Below are 21812 nucleotides of genomic sequence, written 5' to 3'. Positions count from 1 at the left end.
TGGGCCTCAGTAGCCCTGTACCTATGATATAGGTCAGAAAGGGAGGTGCAGTTTGTATCTTTGTACTACAAAAGACTGTACTCTTTCATTCTCGTACTGAACAGGGAAGACTTAAGTTTCTTTCATGTGGCAATTTTTTATCATATGGAGGCTATCATATGGAGGCTAGGCAAGGGTTTTTGGAGCTGTACTTGAATATTTCTGGTTTTCTGAACTGTTAGTTCAACATTTTAATCTACTGCCTTTCGATGTCTCTTGTTAATTATTGTGCTTCAATAATGTTCTAAATTAGTAGATATCCGCTTGCTATCTTTTGAAATGAAACTTTTCCCTTTGATTAGTAACTTTAAAATATTATAACTGTTTGATAATTTTTAAAGTTTGATTTAATTAAACTTTATTTGTCTAAATAATTAATGTAATTTGTTTTTGGGTAGCATTTTAACATTTCCCAATCATCATTTCAGATGGTGTGCTGAAGGTGGAAATTTAATTTGCTGCGACTTTTGCCATAATGCCTTCTGCAAAAAGTGCATTTTGCGCAATCTGGGCCGAAAGGAGCTCTCAGCCATAATGGATGAAAATAACCAATGGCATTGCTACATTTGCCACCCAGAACCTTTGTTGGACTTGGTCACTGCATGTGACAGTGTTTTTGAAAATTTAGAACAGTTATTGCAACAAAACAAGAAGAAGATCAGAGTTGAGAGTGAGAAAAGTAAAATATATGATCACACGCTCAAATTTTCTCCAAAGAGAAATATTTCAAATTGTAATGGAGAAGAAAAGAAATTAGATGACTCATATTCTGGTTCTTTAACCTATTCCTATAAAGCACTAATGGTGCCAAAAGACATGCTTAAAAAGACAAAAAAACTGGTTGAGACCACAACTAATATGAACGCTAGTTTTGTAAGTTTTTTGAAAACGGCAGCAGAAAATTCAGAAATAAACTCTACCATACAGCTACGTCAGCTGAAAGCTTTTAAATCTGTTTTGAGTGACATAAAAAAAGTTCATTTAGCATTAGAAGAAGGTCTGAATCAAGAGATTCAAGCTTTGGATGTTAAAATCAAAGAGAAGAATACCAAAGAGAAAAAAACTGATATTAAACTAGAAAAAAATGAAGTGAAAAGAGATGAAGGAAAGGAACATGCAGAGTTGAAAGAGGACACTGTAAAGTCAGTGAAAAAAGCTGTGTCCGAACAGCCTGACAATGAGCCCATGGACCAAAATGTTCCAGCAACACAACGAACAGAAAACAAGAATACTAGCAGTGAAGATAAAAAGTCTGAGACAAATGAAGAGCCTCAGTATGAACCTAATAGTACTGAGGCTTTAGACATGGATATTGTGTCTGTTCCTTCATCAGTCCCTGAAGATATTTTTGAGACTCTAGAATCGGCTATGGAAACTCAGAGTGCAGCAGATGAACAGGGCAATGGAAGTACAGCAACAGAGCTGGAGACAGTAAATGTTAATATAAAATGTGCTACAGCTTCAAAAGACATTAAAGGGGGTACCAAGTTAAAAGCACCAGCTAAAGTAAGAAAAGAATTGTTTGTAAAACTGACTCCTGTTTCCCTTTCTGATTCTCCAGTTAAAGCTGAAGATCAAGACAGTAATCCAGTAAAGGGAGATCAGAATGCTGATGTAATACCCAAGGCAGAAAACTGTGATTCTGGAAAAGAAAATCATTACATTGGTAATGAACGCTCACCTGAAAATGAAACTGTCCCCTTGGTAGAGGAATCTGATCTCAGGAGGTCTCCACGTGTGAAGACTACACCTCTGAGGCGTCAAACAGACATGAATCCTTTAACATCTAACTCAGAAGAGGACAGCAATGACGCATACTGTGAGAAGCGCAAGCAAAAATCATCAACCCAGTCAATGAGAAAAAAAGATAAAAGAAATTCTTCTGACAACACTACTGATCATCCTAAACCTAATAAGCTTTCTAAATCAAAAAAATCAGACATATTGGACCAAAGTTCGGATTCAGATGAGATGCCAGCAGTCCTTAAAGAAGTAGCCATGATGAGTCATAGTTCCTCGGATATTGATAGCAATAGTGAGACATCCAATAATATTCAGAAGAATGCTTTAAATGATCGAACGAAACAACCAGTGAAGTATGAGAATGGAAAGCGCAAAAGAAAAAGCTCCACTTCTGGTTCAGATTTAGTTGCCAAAAAAGGCAAATCAACTAAAGGCTCCACTTCTGCAAAAAAGAAACGACAGAACCCTTCAGATTCTTCAAATTATGACTCCGAGTTAGAAAGAGAGATAAAGAGTTTGAGTAAAATAGAGTCTGCAAAAAAAGCCAAAAAGAAATACCCCAGAAAAGAAGAGAATTATGATTCTTCTGAAGAAGAACAGAATAAAAAAGGATCTACTAGTAAGAAAAAAATAAATTTGAAGAAACAGCAGGTTGAATCATCTGATGATGCTGAGAAGTCATCCCCAGAGAAAGAGGAGACTAATCATTCTTCTGAAGATAAAAAAATTAGGAAGGGGACAGCAGTCAATGAAAAGAAAAACAGAGATTTAAAAGAAAGAACTCCGAAGGGGAAGCATGACGGATCATCTGATACTGAGAAATCATCCCTGGAGAAAGAGGAGAGTTGCCATTCTTCTGATGGTAAAAAGAGAGTAGAAGCAAAAGAAAAGAAAAACAGAAATTTGAAAAAGAGAAAGGTACAGAATGATTCTTCTTTGGACGGAACTGAGAAGTCTGCAGCGAAGGAGCAGAGTTGTGATTCTTCAGAAGACAAAACCAAGAATAAAAAAGGAACAGAAGGTAAAGAAAACAAAAAAGAAAACTCGAAAAAGAAAAATAAGAAAGAACAAGATGGTTCTTCTTCTGATGGAGATAAATCATCCCCAGAGAAAAAGAGTGGCATTTCCTCTGAAAATAAGAGTAAAAATGAAATGGCAGTTGAGGAAAAGAGAGAGAGAAATTTGAGAGAGAGAACATTGAAAAAGTTGCAGAATGATTCATCTTCAGATGCTGAGAAGTCCCCAAAGAAAGAGGAGAGTTCTTCTGAAGATTTTAAACAGAATAAAAAACGAATAGAAGCTAAAGAAAAGAAAAAAGTGAGCCACAAAAAGAAAACTTCCAAAAAAGAACAGAATGACTCATTGTCCTCTTCTGATGAGGAGCCTTATGAAGACAATAAAAAAAAGAGTAAAAAGAGTTCCGCTAAGGAGAATAAAAAGGGTAACTTAAAAGTGGAAAAAAGAATTTCTAAAAAACAGAAGGATGACATCACCTGTTCCTCCTCATCAGATGAGGAAGAAAATGATGACCAGAATTCAGCAATCGATGGAAGCAGTGATGAGCAGAAGATTAAGCCAGTGACTGAAAGCTTAATACTGTCCTCCAACACAGGATTTTGTCAGTCTTCAGGTGTGCAAAGGCCTACAATTTGATTAGTATATTAATATGGGGAGGTCAATAGTATGAATTGGGTAGTCATATTGATTTAATAATCTAGTAGTGCAAATGCTTAAGTGAAAATATCTATAAATGTGACTGTGCATTCCAAAACTTAAGCCATATTTCTAAAACCTGTTTTTCTAATGTGATCAGAACTTTTGTGATGCCACATGCAACCAGTTATCGTTTGACTTGTACTAACCTTGGCAAACAGCCATTTAACTTAATTTACAAATCACCTCGGCTTTTTATTTAATTTTAATGCCTTTTCTAGGAAGAGATTTGAAAAACTGGAGCCAGAGTCTGTAATACCAAGTGGGTTGCATTGTAGGTTGGCTTTCTTATGCCTATTCTTAGTTGCTTTTGTCTGCCTAATGAATACAGATCATGAATTGGGTTTAGGTAGTAGAGAACAGGAGAGCTCACATCAGATCTTCTAGCTTTGGGTCATGTAAGGGAGAAGAGTATCAAGCCTTGCGGTATAATGTGGCCTTTGGAGGTTTAACTATAGTTATGCATGTGCACTTTTTAAATTGGGCCTGATTATCTTTGTTTCCCATGAAATAGATTCTAGTAATTTTATTTAACTAAAGTGACACCTGTTGCTAAAGTCTATCAGGCTGCTATTTATTACTTGAGCAGATTTTTATGCATTTTAAAAGTGCTTCTGAGGGCATGGGGGCTAATTCTTTTTCTTTCCCAGACTTGAGGGGAGGACCCCCTTTGATCAGCATCTGATTAGTCCTTTATTCTTTAAAAAAAAAAAAAATTCAAAGCAGCACAGCTGGAACTTTTAGGCTTGGAGAACCTAAAAATAAAGAGGAAGGGTGATCTTGAGGCTAAAAGGACACTATCAAGTTTCATTTCCAGCTGAACAACTTATATCTACTGTTGTTACTAAGATTACTCTGAGAGAGAAACTTTTTCCAGACTGTTTCCATTGACATTCTATAGTACTTCTTTCTGTACTTGATTTCACTGCATTTCACACCCTTCCCCATGACTTGTGATACTGTAGCTGAAACAGAAGATTCAGTAGGCAGGAGTTTGCACAGAGAGGGAAGGATGGGGACGAGAGGGCATTGTTGCTTTTTAGTCTTCCTTCTCAAAAAAGTAACAAAACCAAAAAAATCGAAAATGTATTTCAAAGGAGACTATCAGAAAATTAATTAAAAAAAAAAAAATTAATTCAGAAAATTCAAGTTGACAATGTTCCTGTAAAGCACAGACCTCAGGAACTCCCAAGTTCTGTTTCAAGTTCTGCCACAGACTGTTTGACTTCTGGGGAATTATTGAACCTATGTGTTTTATTATCCCTATATGTAAAATGGAGAGAATACTTGCCAATTTCATAAGGGTGTTATAATAGTACTTTATTCAGTAATGTTTGTAAATTACTTTGAGATCTTTGGATAGAAGACACTATAAAAGAGCACAGTTTTGTTAATATATTGAGCCAATGCTTTTAGAGTAGTATTTACTGATACATTTTGTTCATATATTACTATTCTGATTATAATAGGGTCAAAATCTAAAAGAGTTAGGCAGAAATCTTGTAAAAAAGTTGATTTTCATGTACAATTAGAGTGGAGCTGGAACATGCTAACTTACCGAACAAGCAGTGGTATAATGGGTGTTGTTAAATTCTGAAGGGGTTGTTTTTGTTTTTTAAATCTTCTGCTTTAGGGGGAGATGATCTTATGCTCATTGTTAATGTAGGAGCTTCTAATCTACCTAGTATCAATGGATTGATTTAACCATTCTTAAATTAAAAATTTAAGGCTCTTCGCTGGTCTCTTATTTAAAGAATTTAGACTGTTCAGAAAGTCTGGCAACTGCAGATAGTTCCAGTTCTATTTATAAGATATGTTCCCTGTTTTAAGTTATTTTGATTTGGAATCAGTGCGATTAATTCAGCTCTGAATATGCAGTAAGCACAAATTTTAACATAAAGTTTTCTGTACCTCTCTCGTGTGTTCCACCTAGAGAATACCTTAGAGGAGATTTGGTGTGTTATAAGAGCTACTTAACACTGAGCCATTATTCAAATTCAACAGGTCATTTTAGTGTATGTGTCAGTATGGATTCCAGTGCAGTTGTGCATGCACCGCATGCATGTGAGATTGGAGTCTTTGGACTAGAAATGTCTTTTGGAGCCATGTATGTGCTGTGTGTCTACTCATGCTACAGTGCCGGGGAGAAAGGGTGAAGCAACTGTAGCCCTTCCCTCAATTTCTTTTACCACCTATGGCAGTGAGAGTGAACAGTGGTGCTTGAGTCGCTACTAATTTTCATTTGCTGATTATTCTACCCAACAATTCTTATCTTGCCAATCATCTGCCTAACTAGTAGGAAATCTTAGTGTCCAAAAGACCACTACACAATTTGACATGACATATACAGTAGTTGTTAAGTAGAGGTTCAAAAGTGAAGCTGCTTGATATATAGGTCAATATTGTGGAGCATTAATAAAAGATTTCACTATACCTGACTTTTTTGCCAGTACTATTAGTCCATTTTTCAGTGGGCTATTAAATTTACACAAGTTCATGCCATTTAATATAAAAATGTAAAGAGAATAGAATTAAAGATATAGAATGTTTTTCTTCCTTAAATGGGCGGGCCATAAACTTCAAGATACTACTCAGACAAGGATCTAAGGGTGACAAATGGAAACTTAAACCATTATCTCAATGTCTGGCAGTATTTAGGAATTCAAGCATACGTATATGGTAGAGGAATATACCACAAACCATAATGGTAATGTAAAAGATAACATTATTTCTGCAGCTTCATGAAAGTGCAAGGTGAAGAATTTTATACAGTTTAAAGAGAGACTCCTCTTCCCCAAGTCCTTACATAAAATTACATCAAATAATCTAATAGTGATACCCTATAAGGAAAATGGTTCATCATTTTGTGAATCATATTACACGAATGATATCAAAAAATTGTAAAGAAGTAAGAAGCAGTGTAGCCCATAGGGCAAGTTTGCCATGATATTCACCCCATTATATGCACTGGCTTGCCTTCTATTCTATTAGGCCTATATCCTGTAAGATATTAGCTGGAGCATAAGTTAGCATAACTGTGGTTAAGTAGGCTGTCTCCCTTAGCACAGATCAATGGTTACCTTTAGATTTGGGGAACTAAGACGTTTGTTCAACAGTAGGAGCTAGAATGTTCCAGTAAGTGCTACTACAAGGAACGTGGAAGTAATAACTGCAAATCCACTTAAGCAAGGGATGACGGTATGATCATGCGCTGAAATGGTAGTCACACATATCAATATGTTAACATATAAAATAAGTGCACCTCAGTATTATACTGGAAAAAAGGCTACGTGTAAGCATATGAGCAGATGATGCTTAGGCCCTGTAACAGGGCAGTCACCATGTGGTCCGGGGCTGGTCTTTCCCACTGGGCCTCTTCCATTGCTGTCTGCTTCTTTTCTACTTGACCCTTCAACTCACTGGGGGACTTGTACCATTGGACACTGCATGCCAGAGACAGAGTTGGTCCATTTGTCCCCAGCTAAGGGTGTGAACATGCAATTCTAAAGCTTATACATAGAATGATACCACAGATTACCCTGATCCTGTATTATCTTTATCTTATGTGGCTTGGATCATTTCTAGCTTTCTCCATTATTTTAATAAAGGTATCTAAGGTTTTATTTTGCCCTCAGTGTGAGTGTCCTTGTTACTCACCCTGAAACTCCCCACAAAATATCGAACTCCTTAGTGTGAATTCTGTGTAGCCTGATTCTGGGGGAAGAACCTTATTGCAGTCAGATCAATTGGTCATTAATCTAAACATTATCAACCTTAAAAAAGGTCAGGCAACAACAGGAATGAGAGAGCGTCTGAAGCTTATACCTGTGGATTAAAAAAGGTTTTTGGAGGGGTGTGGGGGGGGGGGAAGGGGGGGGATTGCGGCATATGGAAATGGTGGATGAGGCTCAAGCACATGATGGAATGAAGTTAAGAGTTGGGTGCTAAGGAACTTGTCCAGCTCCCTTGGATTTCTTTACACCTTTGATTCCCATTGGAATTGAATTGAGCCTTAAGAGACTTTAAGCAGAGGAGAAAATAATTTGTGTGTGGAGTGGACTTCTAAAGGAAGAGAAGCTTCAAGTGTTAACATATTAAAGGTGACCTACAAGTGGAATTTAAAAGTAATCCTCCAACACACTAGCAATATCTGTTGAATGTTCCTACTAACCAAGCAGAGGGAAGTATTGAATGCAAGAACTACTGACACTTCACCGTTCTTTAGTAGGTCCCCTGATATTCAGTCCTACTGTTGATTGCTGGCTGGCTCCCACTCTATGGCAATGTTACATCAACTAAAGAACCTTGAAAGCCATATGAAGTATCTACTTTACCACTTATGGACCAATTACTCTTTTCATTGGTGTTCTGTAGCTGCATCAACGTGTCTAACTAAAAACAGTCTGTTAGTAAGAGTGCTAGATATCACTGGACCATCAGAAATTTGTTTTTAAAAAATGAATTTTCAGTGGGTAGACTGAATGTCCATAGAATATACTGGAAGTAGTTTAGCACACATTGCCAGATACTCTTGTGTCATTATAATCCCATTTGCAAGCCAACCTTTAAAAGACTTAATAACATTTTAAGGAAAAAATACAGTGTGAACTAAAAAGGTAGGTGGCAGGGTCAAGATGCTTCCTTCTCTCATATGTAATTTTAAGGAAGGAAAAAATTTCCTCCTGCTTAAGTTGACTTCTGGTTTTAATAGATAAGTTAGGTACATTAACTTCCTGCATTTGTGAGGTATGTTATATAATAAGCTGAATTTTGATATTGTTGCTCTAAGGCTAATGAACATAGTTCTCAAAATATAAGTCTTCATATATAAATGTGCTTGCTTTAAGATGGATGGGTGTCATGTGGTTTTCCTTGGTAGTACAGAGAGGGAAGTAGATCAGCAGGAGAAACTTTTCCTGCTGAAATAGTTCTTGTGAAGACTAGGCAGCTCAGTTCTGAGTAAGCAAGCTCTTGTATACTTAAGTTGATAGTACTGTTGCTTATTTGCCATTATCTTTTCAGTCTATGTGAATTTGGTGATGGGAATCCAGTTGTGAACAATAACATCTTAAATTTTTATTTTTAAAATACCTGAAGAATGGATCATTCAATTATTGTGCATTTTAAAATGAAATCTATACAGATTATGGCTTCATTTTATATGGTATTAAAGATTTGCTTGCCACTTACAATAGTAGATATAGATGTTAACAAGGCTCTTGCTTCAAAGAGCTTTCTACTGTTAGATATTGTATGGGGGAATACTTATTTGTCTACATAAGATAGGTCACATATAATAGAAAATTTATATGTGCATTGCTGGTTTTATCCTTATGTCAAATGTCTCTGACTTTTTTCCCAGGGGATGAAGGAGAGACTAAATCGGGGGCTGTTCCAATGGAGGAGGAGGAGGATGATGACGATCCTGAGAATAGGTATGATTCCATCCATAAGGACTTTAAAAAGATTATAACACACCCTAGGCGTGGGCGCAAACCGGCGCAGCGGAACAGCAAGCAGGTTGTAAAAACCAGGACTGCCTGCCTTGTAAAGACTCGCTCACAGGCTTCCCGCAAGTTTGAACGAGAGGCCAGAAAACAGAGGCCAAAATCCAGAAATGCAAAGAAAATATTTAGAAGTGTTAACTAACACACCTTGCATAGGGTGTGTTATAAATGCATTGCAGCACTGTCTGTTTTATATTCCTATGTAAAATGTGGGTTTTGTGATAAGCTCTTCATTGAGACAAGTAAAAGCCTGCTTTGATAAATGTGAATTTCAGCTACTTATATGAATAGATGATAAAAATTGGCATCTGTGCAATATACAGTGATAAAATCTTTATAGTGGATCTTGATTATTAGTGCTACATAATTTGTTTTTTATTAAAACACCTTTTCTCATTAGAAAGATAAACCAATGAGGTTTAATTCATTGATGAATACCTGAAATCACCTACGTGATGGTTAAGGTCTTGATGCTACAAGCACTCATACATAGGCTTACTTTCCATCAAGGGAACTACTCACATGCGTAGTGAAGCATGTGCATGAGTGATTTCAGGATCTGGGCCTATATATTATTTAGTTTTAAAATTTAAATTTATAAAAACTCATAGGTATAACTTTAGTTTTAGGTTGTTGTTTTTTTAAACGTATGTAATATTTTACTATTACAATGTAGTCGTCAAAAAGTAGCTTGGATAGCGAATAAAATAAAATGTAAAAGTTTGGCTTTCTAATTAGTAACAGCATAAACAAAGTATTAATTTAAAGGGACTCAATGCTAAACACTCAATTATGAGCAGGAGTTTCTTTTTGGAAGCTATTGTAGTTAGATTAAGTTTTTCCAAGAAAACTTTATATAGTATTTCTGAAACTGAATTTTTTTTGTCCTGTAGTAAATGTGGGACCGACTTTGTAACTTTGCAACACAACTGTTGATAGAGTCTGCTTTTCTGCTTCTGAGCCTTATTAGCATAGAACATGGTGTCTGTTCCACAAAGTAACTGCCTTTTGTTACATAGCTGAAGTGAATTTAAAAACATAATTTTGTTATATGGACTTCAGTTGGGTACAGAAATATTGCTGCTAATCTAGCTCTTCTGTATGTTCAGTTTTAAAATTTAAGCATTTTAATTCACTTTTAAAAAATAACTTTTTAGGGACTGACAGCACAGGTTCATAAGCACAACATTTAAACATTGTTAACCTTATTTTTATTTAAATATACTTTAATTTCACTCTACCTTTGTTACATTTTTAAGAATTTGTGATTGATAATTCAGCTGATTTAAAGCAAATATTTATCATAGAAAGCGCAGCATTTTACAGTACAAATGTTAACTGGTAGATTTTACCTATTAGCTTGGGGGGGATTATCCTGTTTCTCAATACAACCCCAAGAGGTCTTGAACAAAATAGATTTGATCACTAAATATCATTATTTTCTTTTAGGTGTTAAAATCAGTTTATGTAACTTTTCAAACTGAATAATTGTTCAGAATATTTCCTAGATAAAAATTTAAATATACATTTCTGAGTGTAGGTGGAGATAACTGTTACCAAATACTCTTTCCAATCTTCAGGAAGTAATTGATAACTGAACTCACTAATATTACATTCAATACTCATTGTACTTGGTACCATAATCACTGGTACAAAATTGTAAAAAGATGGAAGACATTTTGAGAAGATTAAAAAAAAAATTTTTTTTCTTAACCCAACTTAAAAAAAAATATTTTCTCTCTTACTCAGACAAGCTGCCTCTTTTCTACCAGACCAAAGAGGGTACCTAGTACCCAATGAGATATTTATAGTGTGGGCACTCATGGTTGCAAGTCTCTAGTTTAGAAGTTCTGTTGTTTGAATACATTTGAATGTGAATGACATGAATAATTTTTTTTTTTAAAGTCTTGAAATCATCTTTGCCAAAGTGCAATATCTGAGTGGGTCATAATATGACAGGCAGTGCTGTATGCTGTCATTTTATGTTGTGTATTTGTTTATTGTTGGTCCTTTTGATCTTTTAAATGGTACTGTTAATATGTTTGCAGTAGTTTTGTTTATTAAGAGGTAAATAGTGTATTAATGCAGAATGCCTTTAAGTATTTGATGGATGCAATAAATTTTTGTAAAACATTTTTCTTGTCCAAGCATTTAATTTAATGGTAATACTTCTATGAGAGTTTGAAAATCAGATCATTGAAACAAAGGCATAGTACAGTCTATAGAACAAAGTATTTGGTAGATTATTAATCTCAAGGAAAGTATTTTTGTGTGTGTACTAAAAGTCAGTCAAACATACGTATATAAAACTATAAATAAAAATACAACTAAATATTAAAAATATGCTAAAGGTTACATTTAATTACATTTCTAATAGTCTTAAAGGATGGTGCTTTCTATTAGCACAGCCTTATGGTTTTGTCTCTTTAGACGTTTACTTTGGACAATTCGATTATACATATAACTAATGTGTGTTTATGGACACCACCTGTGAGTTGATTTAATTTAATTAAGAATGTTAACACATAGTGTTAATAATTATTTTTAGTTAAATTCTTAGCTAAATTTGTTTTACAGTGGCAACATTGTATCCTCAAGATTTTTGACAAGCTATAAATGAGTCAGTCCTTGCCCAAAGATTACTGCCTATTTAGACATTACAGGGCATGGGGAACAGAGTCACAAAGATGTGAAATAACTTGCTAAAGATCACACAGAAAGTCAGTGGCAGAGCTGGGAATAGCATCCAAGTCTCCTCACTTGCAGCCCACTGTGCTATTGAGTGGATCGCATGGCCCCAGTTTTTGTTTTTGTTTTTATTTTCATTTAAAAGTTTTATAGCATTTAATTGTAATTGATGTTGGCTAAGAATCCACCTCAGTTCTCTGCTCCCAGGAAAATAAATAAATAATCCCCCACAGGTTTGTTGGGGGAAACAGATTTTCACACTATCATAACCTGTATTGTCTTGGCACTTCTACAGTTTGATGGTTAAACAAGTGCTGAAAAGAATAAAAGTTTGTTACCTACCAAACAGGGTAGGTAACTGTTCATCTTCAGTCTTAATTACTTTCTAAAGATTTGGAAGTTGAATTTGAAGTTGGAATAGATTTTATTACTTTGAGTGAAGATATAATTTAACTTAATAAAACTGATTTCAAGAACTAAATATCCAGTTTCACATGATGATGTGAATACTGTTATGCCAAACATTTACCAGAAACATTTATAGGATTTGATCTGTTCAGCACTGTCTTTTCGGTATTGTTTACCCATTTCATTATATATAATCCTTTGATTACACCAAAAGTGGAAAAATAGTCCTAATTTCTAAACATGCTTTACATTTTCAGATTAGAGCACCACTTCAGTGGAACATACTAGAGAGAATCTAGTTTTTGAGGCCCATAATTTGAATCTTTTCTACTAAATAAATAGTTGCATCCCCTGTTGATGTGAAGTGTTTGAATTTTCATTCACTAGCTGAAAAATGAGTGTTTTGTGGAACATAAAAGTATTTAGTTATTAATCTGCCAACTTCAGAAATGCTTATTCATTAGTAATCATTAAAATTATTCAGCTTGAGGAAGTTCAGATGATGATCGTACTGTGGAAAGTGACCTTGGGATCCTTAGGAGCAGTCTGGAATAGAGAAGAAATAGTATTCTATGTGTGCATACTCGAGTTTGTACTTGTGAAGAAATTCTGATGAATGTATTCTTTAGATTTCTCTCAGCAAACATTATTCTGTAAATGTGAAAAAACCCTTCCTTTTAAGAGTCAAAATCCACTTTATTTAAATATATATAATTTATATATAAATATATATAAATATATATATATAAAATATAATTTAAAAGATGGCTTGCAATGCAGGTAAGAATTTATTATCCAATTTCAATTTTACTAACTCTTTTAGCACTATTGAGGATAATGTGAAATCATTTAGGTGTACTGGTACAGGACAGTATGTTGAGACTTCTGAACTTAATTTTAAGTTTTGCAAATTTGTTTTCATTTCAGAACCTTAATCCTGTCCCAGTGTTGAGTGGGTTTCTTATGTAAAAGCTAGCAAACCTACTGGTGATGTCCGCATTACCTAGATTATACTTTAAGATTAAAATAATTTATATATGAAAGTTACAAAATAATTAAAAATAAGGAAATAGTTCCCCTTTTTTTGAGAATCCAAGCCATTGTATTCTGAAGAAAATTACAACTGATCTGGGCAAATAAGTACAGTATTGAAATAAAAACTACAAAATGTGGAAGATTTAATTTTCAAATACAGGTAACCATTTATTCCTCCTGTCAGATATTACACACATTCATTAATATTTAAAATTTACTCTGTCTTATTTCTCCTACACGGACTGATACAAAGCTAATTGAAATTAATGGGACTTTGTCCATATGAACTTCAATAAATGTTGGGTCAGGTCCACAAAATTAAGTTTGTTCATATAAGTAATTAAAAGCAACTCTTTAGGTAAACTTGTTTTTTAAAAATAGCTTTACACCATGACTCATCTAGTTATATATGGGTCAAATAATTCTTCAGTGTCTTAATATTTTCACTCTGGATGCTGCAGATCAGTGTGACTTAGTGCACCAACCATAAACATCTTCATGCTCTTGGATAATTTTTTAATTCGCCCCTTTCTTTTAAATTAATAACAATTGAACATGCTAGTCTTGAACTCTTCTTTGAAAACATATTAACATGTATTAAAAGATGGAAAATATTGTATGGTTGAAGTGTAATTGCAAAAAACGTGGGAAAATAAAATAGAATGGTCTTGCAAAATTTGGCATTGTTTTTGGGGCACAAATTACTTCCTGGAAAATTAAATAAAATAAAATGTATATTTTATAGTTCAGTGTGACTACTAATTACTTGAATTATGTGACATAAAAAGCAACACAGTAGGGTCAGTTGTTTCTGTGCCAGTTCCAAATGAAGCATAGAACTGTTCAATTTCCTGGCTTTTGAACTTGGTTTCTGATTAGATATAGATATTTCCCCTTTTTGAATAATATATATAGAAAATATAAAATGCTTTTCATCATTACTGCTGAAATGATCGGGTCTGATTGAGAAAATACATGAAGTCTTGCAGTTAACATTGCAGACAGTAGAAATATATTAAAAAATATTACTATTTTTATTCCGCAGTTCCATAGGACCTGATCCCCTATGAGGGATAATTCTTCCCCCCCCTTGAAGTAAAGTATCAGATTAAGTCCACAGTTTTCTTGTCCATTTGTACATCACTTTTCCTGTATGTATTTTCATACTGGATTTTCCTGTTGTTGAGTTTGTTGAAAGATCCTGTAAATAATGCATTTTTCATAGTCTAAATTATTGTATTTTAACTGAAAATATTTTTGGGGTGGAATGGGAGGCTATGAGAAGTTGATCAACCTTTTTTTTGTTCTACAGGAAGTGGGATAATAGTCTGACTCTGCAAGTTTATATAGACCCGTAACTTTTGACAAATCACTGTTTTCTTCATCTGTGGGTCACTATGCCTAAGAGGGTTGCTGGCAGATGTTTGAGGGGGTGTGAGACTGCTCTCATCCCTTTTCTCTGGTCTTCCACTGATGTAGATTTTCCCAGCCGTTGCAACCACATCTTCTTGAGAAACCGTGTGTGCCCTATAAAACACTGCACTTATTCCTGCTGCATCTCCTTTGAAGTACAAGGGCACAGACATAAAGGATTGTAACACATACCTCAGGAACATCTGTCAGGAGCAAAATGTGGAGTTATAGTATAAAAAATTGTTTTAGTGCATATCCTTTACCTTCAGAATTTAAGGTGTTCAGTGCATACTGCCTTTACCACTAATTAAATACATAGAGGAAAGTGTGCAGAGATTGACTGTTGCTTTAACACTGTTTTTGTCTCTAATCGTTTAGAGACTTGGTCCAAAACACTTACATGTTCTTGAGGCCATTAGAGCTATAAATAAATTGTTCAGCTTAATATTGCGTCACTGTTGATTAGAAAAGATGACTGACATGGAAGATGGGACAGGTGGGGAGGAATAAAATGGGCCCAAGTTATTAAATGTTGCTTTAAAAAAACACATTTGAGCAAATCTGCAATAAACATGGTTTAAAATTGGAAAGTGCTTATTTGGGAGCACTGTAAAGAACTGTTTTCAAAGCAGATTACCATGTTTAACATATGAAATGTCAGTTAGAATATCCTCTCATTACCACCATGATTGCTCTCCATTCATAATTCTTTCTGAGCTCACAACCCTGTTACTGAAGTTCCGAATTATATAAGATTACATTTGTCATTCATTGATTTATTGTGTAAGCGATGGAATACATAGTATTTTTTGTTTTACTTCAAAGAATTGCCAAGAAAATGCTTTTAGAAGAAATCAAAGCCAATCTTTCCTCTGATGAGGATGCATCTTCAGATGAAGAATCAGATGAAGGAAAAAAGAAAACTGGAAAGAAAAATGAAAACGCAGAAGATGACGGTGAGCACCAAAATGTGGCAGAAAAAAGTGGTGCTTTAGAATGTCATAATTTCAGAAGTCTTTCAGGGAAAAATAACAGCAAAATCAGTAAACAATCCCCAAAGAACATACATTTTTTTGATGCCAACTGCTAAATTGGTTCTGTGGGTTTCTCTGTTTGACTTCTGTAAAAGTGTACTTCTACTTTGTGATCATATCTTTATAACCAATTTAGAACAGAGTATGTACTAAGCAATATTTGATTAATAAAAGACAAGAAGACATACAGATATTATTCCTGGGAGAATTCTGCACCAAAAAATTAAAAATTATGCGTACAACATTTTAAAAATTCTGCATATTTTATTTGTCAAAATAATGCAATATAATCATGCTGGTTTCAATTATTTTGGTGATTTATTTAAACTACAATACAATGGATGGAAAATGGGAGTGGGGAGCACTGGAGAAAATCTCTAAACCCCCTTGTCTAATAGTAATGTAACTAGGTTTGACCTTTTATTTCTAGTTATTAGACATCAAATAAATGCAGCCATATGCTCAGTGTTACATCATAGGCAACTGAAGAGCAACTGAGGGCTGTGGAATCAAACTCACAATTTATATTGGCTACTGACCATGTCAGATAGGTCAGTAGCAAACAGTTCATGGAGCACATTTTGTTAGGAAATTTTTTCAGTCCAAAAGTTTAGTTCAGTTCTAATCAGTAAACATTTATAAGGCCATACTGTCCTTTACACCAGTCTGGCAATGTGTAAAGGAGCCTTAAAACTTTTACACCTGTTTTATACTCCTGGGGGAATTCACAAAGACAATGGGAACAATTCACTAAGCAGGCCGGCTGCTACATTCTGCTCTCCCTTAGCGGACATGCCTACCTCCTCAGAAACACCCCGATGCCCTGCCCCTCCATGCCGAGCATGCCGCAAGAGCAAGCGAGAGGGACAGTGTGTGTGTATGTGTCTCTCTCTCTCAGGCATGATTGCCAAGCCCTCCCTCCCTTACCCTCCCCCCCAACAGTGCTTTACGTCTCTACTGGCTGCTCCAGGAACCCAAATTGACCTGCCTGCGTTGCCGGGGAGGGGTGTGTGACCACTCTTGTAGCTTCCCTTTGCTTCCCCATCAGAGTTCATTTTTCTTCAGGGAAACAAAGAAATCTGTGGGGGACATGAATTCTGCACACGCACAGTGATGCAGAATTTCCTCAGGAGTAAAGTATGTGAGATATGTATGACTAGAAAATAAAATTGCTTCCGTTGATAATCCATGTGATAACTAAAATCAAACAGTTTCCATTGCAAAGATAAAGTGGGGTGGGAAGGGGAAGTGCATATGTGCGTTCGTTCAATCACATCTTCCTGGAAATACTTAATAGATGAAATGCAACTTAAATGAGCAAATAGCTACCCATTTGAGTTCTGTGCTGACTTTTCTCTCTGACAGAGGAGAATGAAAAGGAAGATAATTCTGAATCCGATTCAGATGATGAAGAGTCTAGGAAGCCTAGATATAGACACAGACTGCTGAGACACAAGCTAAGTATGAGTGATGGAGAATCTGAGGAAGAAAAAAAGGGAAAATCTAAAGACACAAAAGAAGGCAAACGCAGAAATAGAAGGAAAGGTATAAAATTTAAATGTTTGTGTGGCAGGATGTATTTGTGATTCGATGAAATATGTTCAGTTATGTGGCGTGATGGAGCTTTCCAGTGAAGAAAAGATTTCCTGGAATTCCAAGTTGTCTTTCTCACACCTCCTCTTACACCTTCACACCATTAGTTGTTTCTTGTTTTGCAGTTGAGATTGAGGAAGTCAGTGCCATCAACTCTACAGTGCCATCAACTCTAAGGGAAAACAGTGTTGTTGTCATTGAATTTTTGTCATTAAGGTGGTGGTGGTGGTGGTGGGTTTTTTTTCAAAATACTCTAATTATAATCTCTAATCATGGGACAGTGAACGCCCCATGAAATTATTTGGTAAATTCTTGATTCATTAAATAATAATTAAAAAACCCAACTATCATTGAAACTATTTGAAAGATTTATTTAGAAGAGCAAAAGCTAGCAAATTCAAAAATAATGATGTTAACTCAAACACATTTTCTTAAAGTCCATTTAAACTAAATCAATGTATCTAAAACTAGAACAATTTGGACAGAACTCAAATTTTGAACTAGGAATTTTAAAATATATTTTTTACACACCTCCTCCTGTGCTGTCGTCCCAGACTACTGTTATCTGTTTTTGTTCATTTACTAGGTTTATTATAACACAGTGACTATTCCAGGGTAGTTTACTCTTATTTAATCCCCTCCTCTCTATTTAATCTCCCTCCCTCTCTTCACCCCCCCCCCACAAAAAAAAATTAGGTTAATCTGGTTGAGTCCTGAAATTTTAATACCAAATCAAATAGGTATAATTCAGGCAAACCCAATTTTTCCTCCTCTTCCTCACACTATATATAGGCCCTTGTATCACCAGAAAGTTCCGTCATCCTAGAGAGTTAAACTCTACATCCCTCCAAGTCTTTTTAGGTGATTCACAATGGGACGGCAGGTGGAACTCTTAAATGAAAACTTGGGTTTATTTCTCATTTTTCTTGTCTTAAAAAAGCTAAGAATGTAGCTCTTCTAGCTTTTTCTGGGTTGAGCAGCAAGGGAATGACTGTTAGTGCAGATCTCTTACATCTAATAACCATGGGACCAATGGGGACCAGCACCGCTATTGCAACTGCAAACTCCAATAACCATGGCATTTCAGAGTGTAAATGGTTTGTTTACATTGGAAGCAAATTATCCCTATTGCACAATTTGAAAGTATAGTTATATTTTTAGTGTTGCAGTAATGGTAGTATACCATACATGAGTAGTCTTCCATGTACCTAAAGATGAATTATCCTGTATTGTATTATGTTTATAGTGTTCCCCCATAAAAATTCTCATTTTTGTGTCTTCTGTGATATTATTGTAACTTTTACAGTATTTTAGCAAATAAAATGCCAGACCAAGGCATGGCCGGACCAATCTCTAGAACCCTTTGGTCATAAGTCTCTTCAATTACCTCAACCCTGACCTGGAGCAGTAAAATTTCTTTCACTTCAAATAGCTCAATGACTTGGTTCTCCATTATTATACCTCTCCAATAAATTGCCTAGGGAGGTTGTGGAATCTCCATCTCTGGAGATATTTAAGAGTAGGTTAGATAAATGTCTATCAGGGATGGTCTAGACAGTATTTGGTCCTGCCATGAGGGCAGGGGACTGGACTCTATGACCTCTTGAGGTCCCTTCCAGTCCTTGAATCTATGAATAAGTACATAAAACAAACAAAAACCTAACTCACAGTTACTTATATTCTGTTATTTACTGAGTAGCATTTTATTTATTTATTGCAACATATACCATTTAGGAAGAAACTCATATAGCTTTCCAGTGTGTTCAAAATTAATCTTAAATGATAAAATAGGACTGAATAACATACCATATTTTTAGCTGCTTATAAATGTCAAACATTAAAAAATCATGAGTCAGACCCCCCAGAATTATGAACTATAGATACTGGCTTCTTTTTGAGTCTTCATGACTTAAACGTAATGAGCTCATGATAAAATCATTAAAGATGGCAATCTGGTATAAAGAGGTGGAACACTTTGCATGAGATGGGAGAAATGAACTGAACTCTAAGCACAAAGGATTTAGATTGGCCTTTTTTTATTTCTTAGAAATTGTTGATCCTGACACTGCTTGTTGGCATTGGCAATGCTGTTATCCAAAAAATCCTTAAAGAGGAGATAACAAACTAGCCCTTGCAGTGAACGTTTAGTGTGACTGAGTAAAGCAACATGTATTCGAACTTGGTCTTTGCATCAGCATATTAAATCCACACACTTCACCAACAATCACAGTATCTCAATCTGGGTTGAGCTCTTGGTTTTCATATAAAATATTCAGATTTGTGCATGTTTTAAAACTTGGTTATGTATATCAACTTTTACTGGTGGTATGATTGATTCCATTTACAACTCCTTTCAGCTAGAAAGGTCCTAATCTGGGAGTATTTTCTACGTCACTGACTTGATTTTTGTAGTACTTATTTTAATATGAATTGGATAAATACTACATTCCACTTCCTATGCACAAAGCATGATTACAATGGCTATAAATAAGGAACTGCGCAGGGCTTGAAGGAAACACTACGATCAACCCTTGGAAGCAGTGCGGGATAGCTCTGTAGATCCTCTGTTCCTGCTCTTGCAGCTCTCGAGTAACATCTGTAACCTCTGAATGCATTCTGAATCTGCATTGTCATTATCAGGGTTGGGGGACCTTGATTGGCTTCAACAGCCCTGGGAGTATTTACTTGTTTTGAATAAGTATCTATTTATGTACACCTCATCTTCAACTACCCCCTCTCCTGTTTTAATGGGAAAAACTGTTCAACTTCCTATCCGGAGATCGCGATCGACTGGGAGAGTTTCCAGGATCGACCTGTCAATTGCGATCGACTGATTGGTGACCACTGTACTAGACCAATAAAGGAAAATCAAATCCAAGCAAAACTGTTCAGTGAATTAAAAGGATAATAAAATTACTGTTAATATTAGGGTTTCTAACAAAACATATTACTTACAATATACCTTTAAAAGACCTCTTTATTACCTTTTGAGTTATTTTTTTTTAAATTTGCATTGGATTTTTAATATGTAGCAGTTCAAAGCCATATGTGTGACATTTCAGGCGTTTCATGCTATCTTCTCTGCTCTTTCTATTGAAACAACTATTGCTGCACTACCTTACTGAGATACTTTATTAGCTGCACACGAGGGCATTTATTGACCAAGAATGTACAAGTGCTATGAGCAACAGAAATTAATTTCAAACAAATTACAAGTACAAAGCTATATTGATATTACTTCAGGTTACAACAGACGTTATGTTGTTGTTGTTTTTTTTAAAGTGAGCAGTGATGATTCAGATGACTCAGAATTTCATGAATCTGGAGTTAGTGAAGAAGTCAGCGAATCTGAAGATGAGCAACGTCCTAGAACAAGGTATAAATAAACTTTAGTTCTAGTCATCTCAGTTGAGCTTTTTTTTTTTTTTTTTTAAACTGATTATTTGGAAGGTACAATCCTGTCACATGCCATGTCTGAAACATTTATGTGTGTTCTAAGAACTTGATCCAAAGACTGCCATTGACTTCAATGGGTTTTGGATCAGACACTAAATTTTAGTTATTCATCTTACAGAATTTCGGTATCTACAATTTAGTATATCTCAAAAGCCTGGAACTTGAGTTTAGTGTCAAAGTTGAAACTTCCTCTTTTATGTCTCAGTATAATTAGGAGAGATGGGAGGTGAGACGATAAGACCATTAAAAACACTTGGTATTTTTCTAACAAGTTTGTGTAGTCAAGGAACAATGGGTTCTAATTAAGGATTGAGTTTTACTGAGGTTATAGGAAGTTGTCTAGGATGTAATCTTATTCTTTGTGTAGTGTGAAAGAGACAGTTGGAAAATAAACCACTAACATTGATACTATTTTGCTATGGAAGTGATGTGTGTACAAACCAGTTACAATATAGGTGTCACAATACTCAATACAAAACTATGATGTGGCATTTTCCTTTACCCTTTTAGAAATTATAGGACCCAGTTGGTAAACTGCAATCTACTACATTATTGCCTGATAAGGTCAATAACTCATCATCATTGCATATCTGAAAATAGTAAAGGGGTCCACATTACAGAAGAACATATTGTTTTGCATTTCTGTTAAGGAATAAACAGCTAATCTAGAAAATTGATATAATAGTGATGCTCTTCTTGTAAATAATGTTAGTCTATAGGGTGAAAAGAGAGAAATTCACCATTGTATTGAGTAGTAGAGTATTTTATAAGAGGAAAACTAAACATTTGATCCATCACTGTTTTTCTGTTTATCAGTGAGATTTTTTTCAATTTCTCAGATCTGCTAAGAAAGCTGAGGCAGAAGAAAATCAGCGCAGTTACAAGCAGAAAAAGAAAAGACGACGCATAAAGGTTCAGGAGGATTCTTCTAGCGAAAACAATAATAAGGTACTATATAGCAATGCCTTATATTCCGACCAAATTGTTGAAACATGATGATGACTAAGATTTTGTCATAGATATTTTTAGGGAAAGTCACGGAGAGGTCATGGGCAGTAAAGAAAAATTCACAGAAGCCTGTGACCTGTCTGTGACTTTTCCTAAAAATATCCATGACAAAATGGGGAGCTCAACTTGGGGGATGTGAGGGGGTCCCTACACTGCCCGCAGTGGCTAGGCAGCT

At 35.2% G+C, this 21812-nt stretch overlaps 1 protein-coding gene across 7 annotated transcripts in view; it reads left to right on the top strand.

Annotated features, from left to right (window-relative positions):
- The window catches only part of ATRX (ATRX chromatin remodeler), a 138216-nt gene that overhangs the window by 47242 nt on the left and 69162 nt on the right, over positions 1–21812 (top strand). For all 7 annotated transcript variants that reach the window (XM_005291792.5, XM_065556605.1, XM_005291793.5 and 4 more), the window contains 6 exons: positions 468–3412; positions 8858–8930; positions 15372–15502; positions 16946–17125; positions 20456–20549; positions 21469–21577. In XM_005291792.5, the coding sequence (XP_005291849.2) occupies positions 468–3412; positions 8858–8930; positions 15372–15502; positions 16946–17125; positions 20456–20549; positions 21469–21577 (3532 nt within the window). The remainder of the gene's footprint in view (positions 1–467; positions 3413–8857; positions 8931–15371; positions 15503–16945; positions 17126–20455; positions 20550–21468; positions 21578–21812) is intronic.

The sequence above is a fragment of the Chrysemys picta genome, chromosome 9 (assembly GCF_011386835.1).
Source record: "Chrysemys picta bellii isolate R12L10 chromosome 9, ASM1138683v2, whole genome shotgun sequence".
NCBI classification, from domain to species: Eukaryota; Metazoa; Chordata; order Testudines; family Emydidae; genus Chrysemys; species Chrysemys picta.
This window is presented reverse-complemented; position numbering and strand designations above follow the sequence as displayed.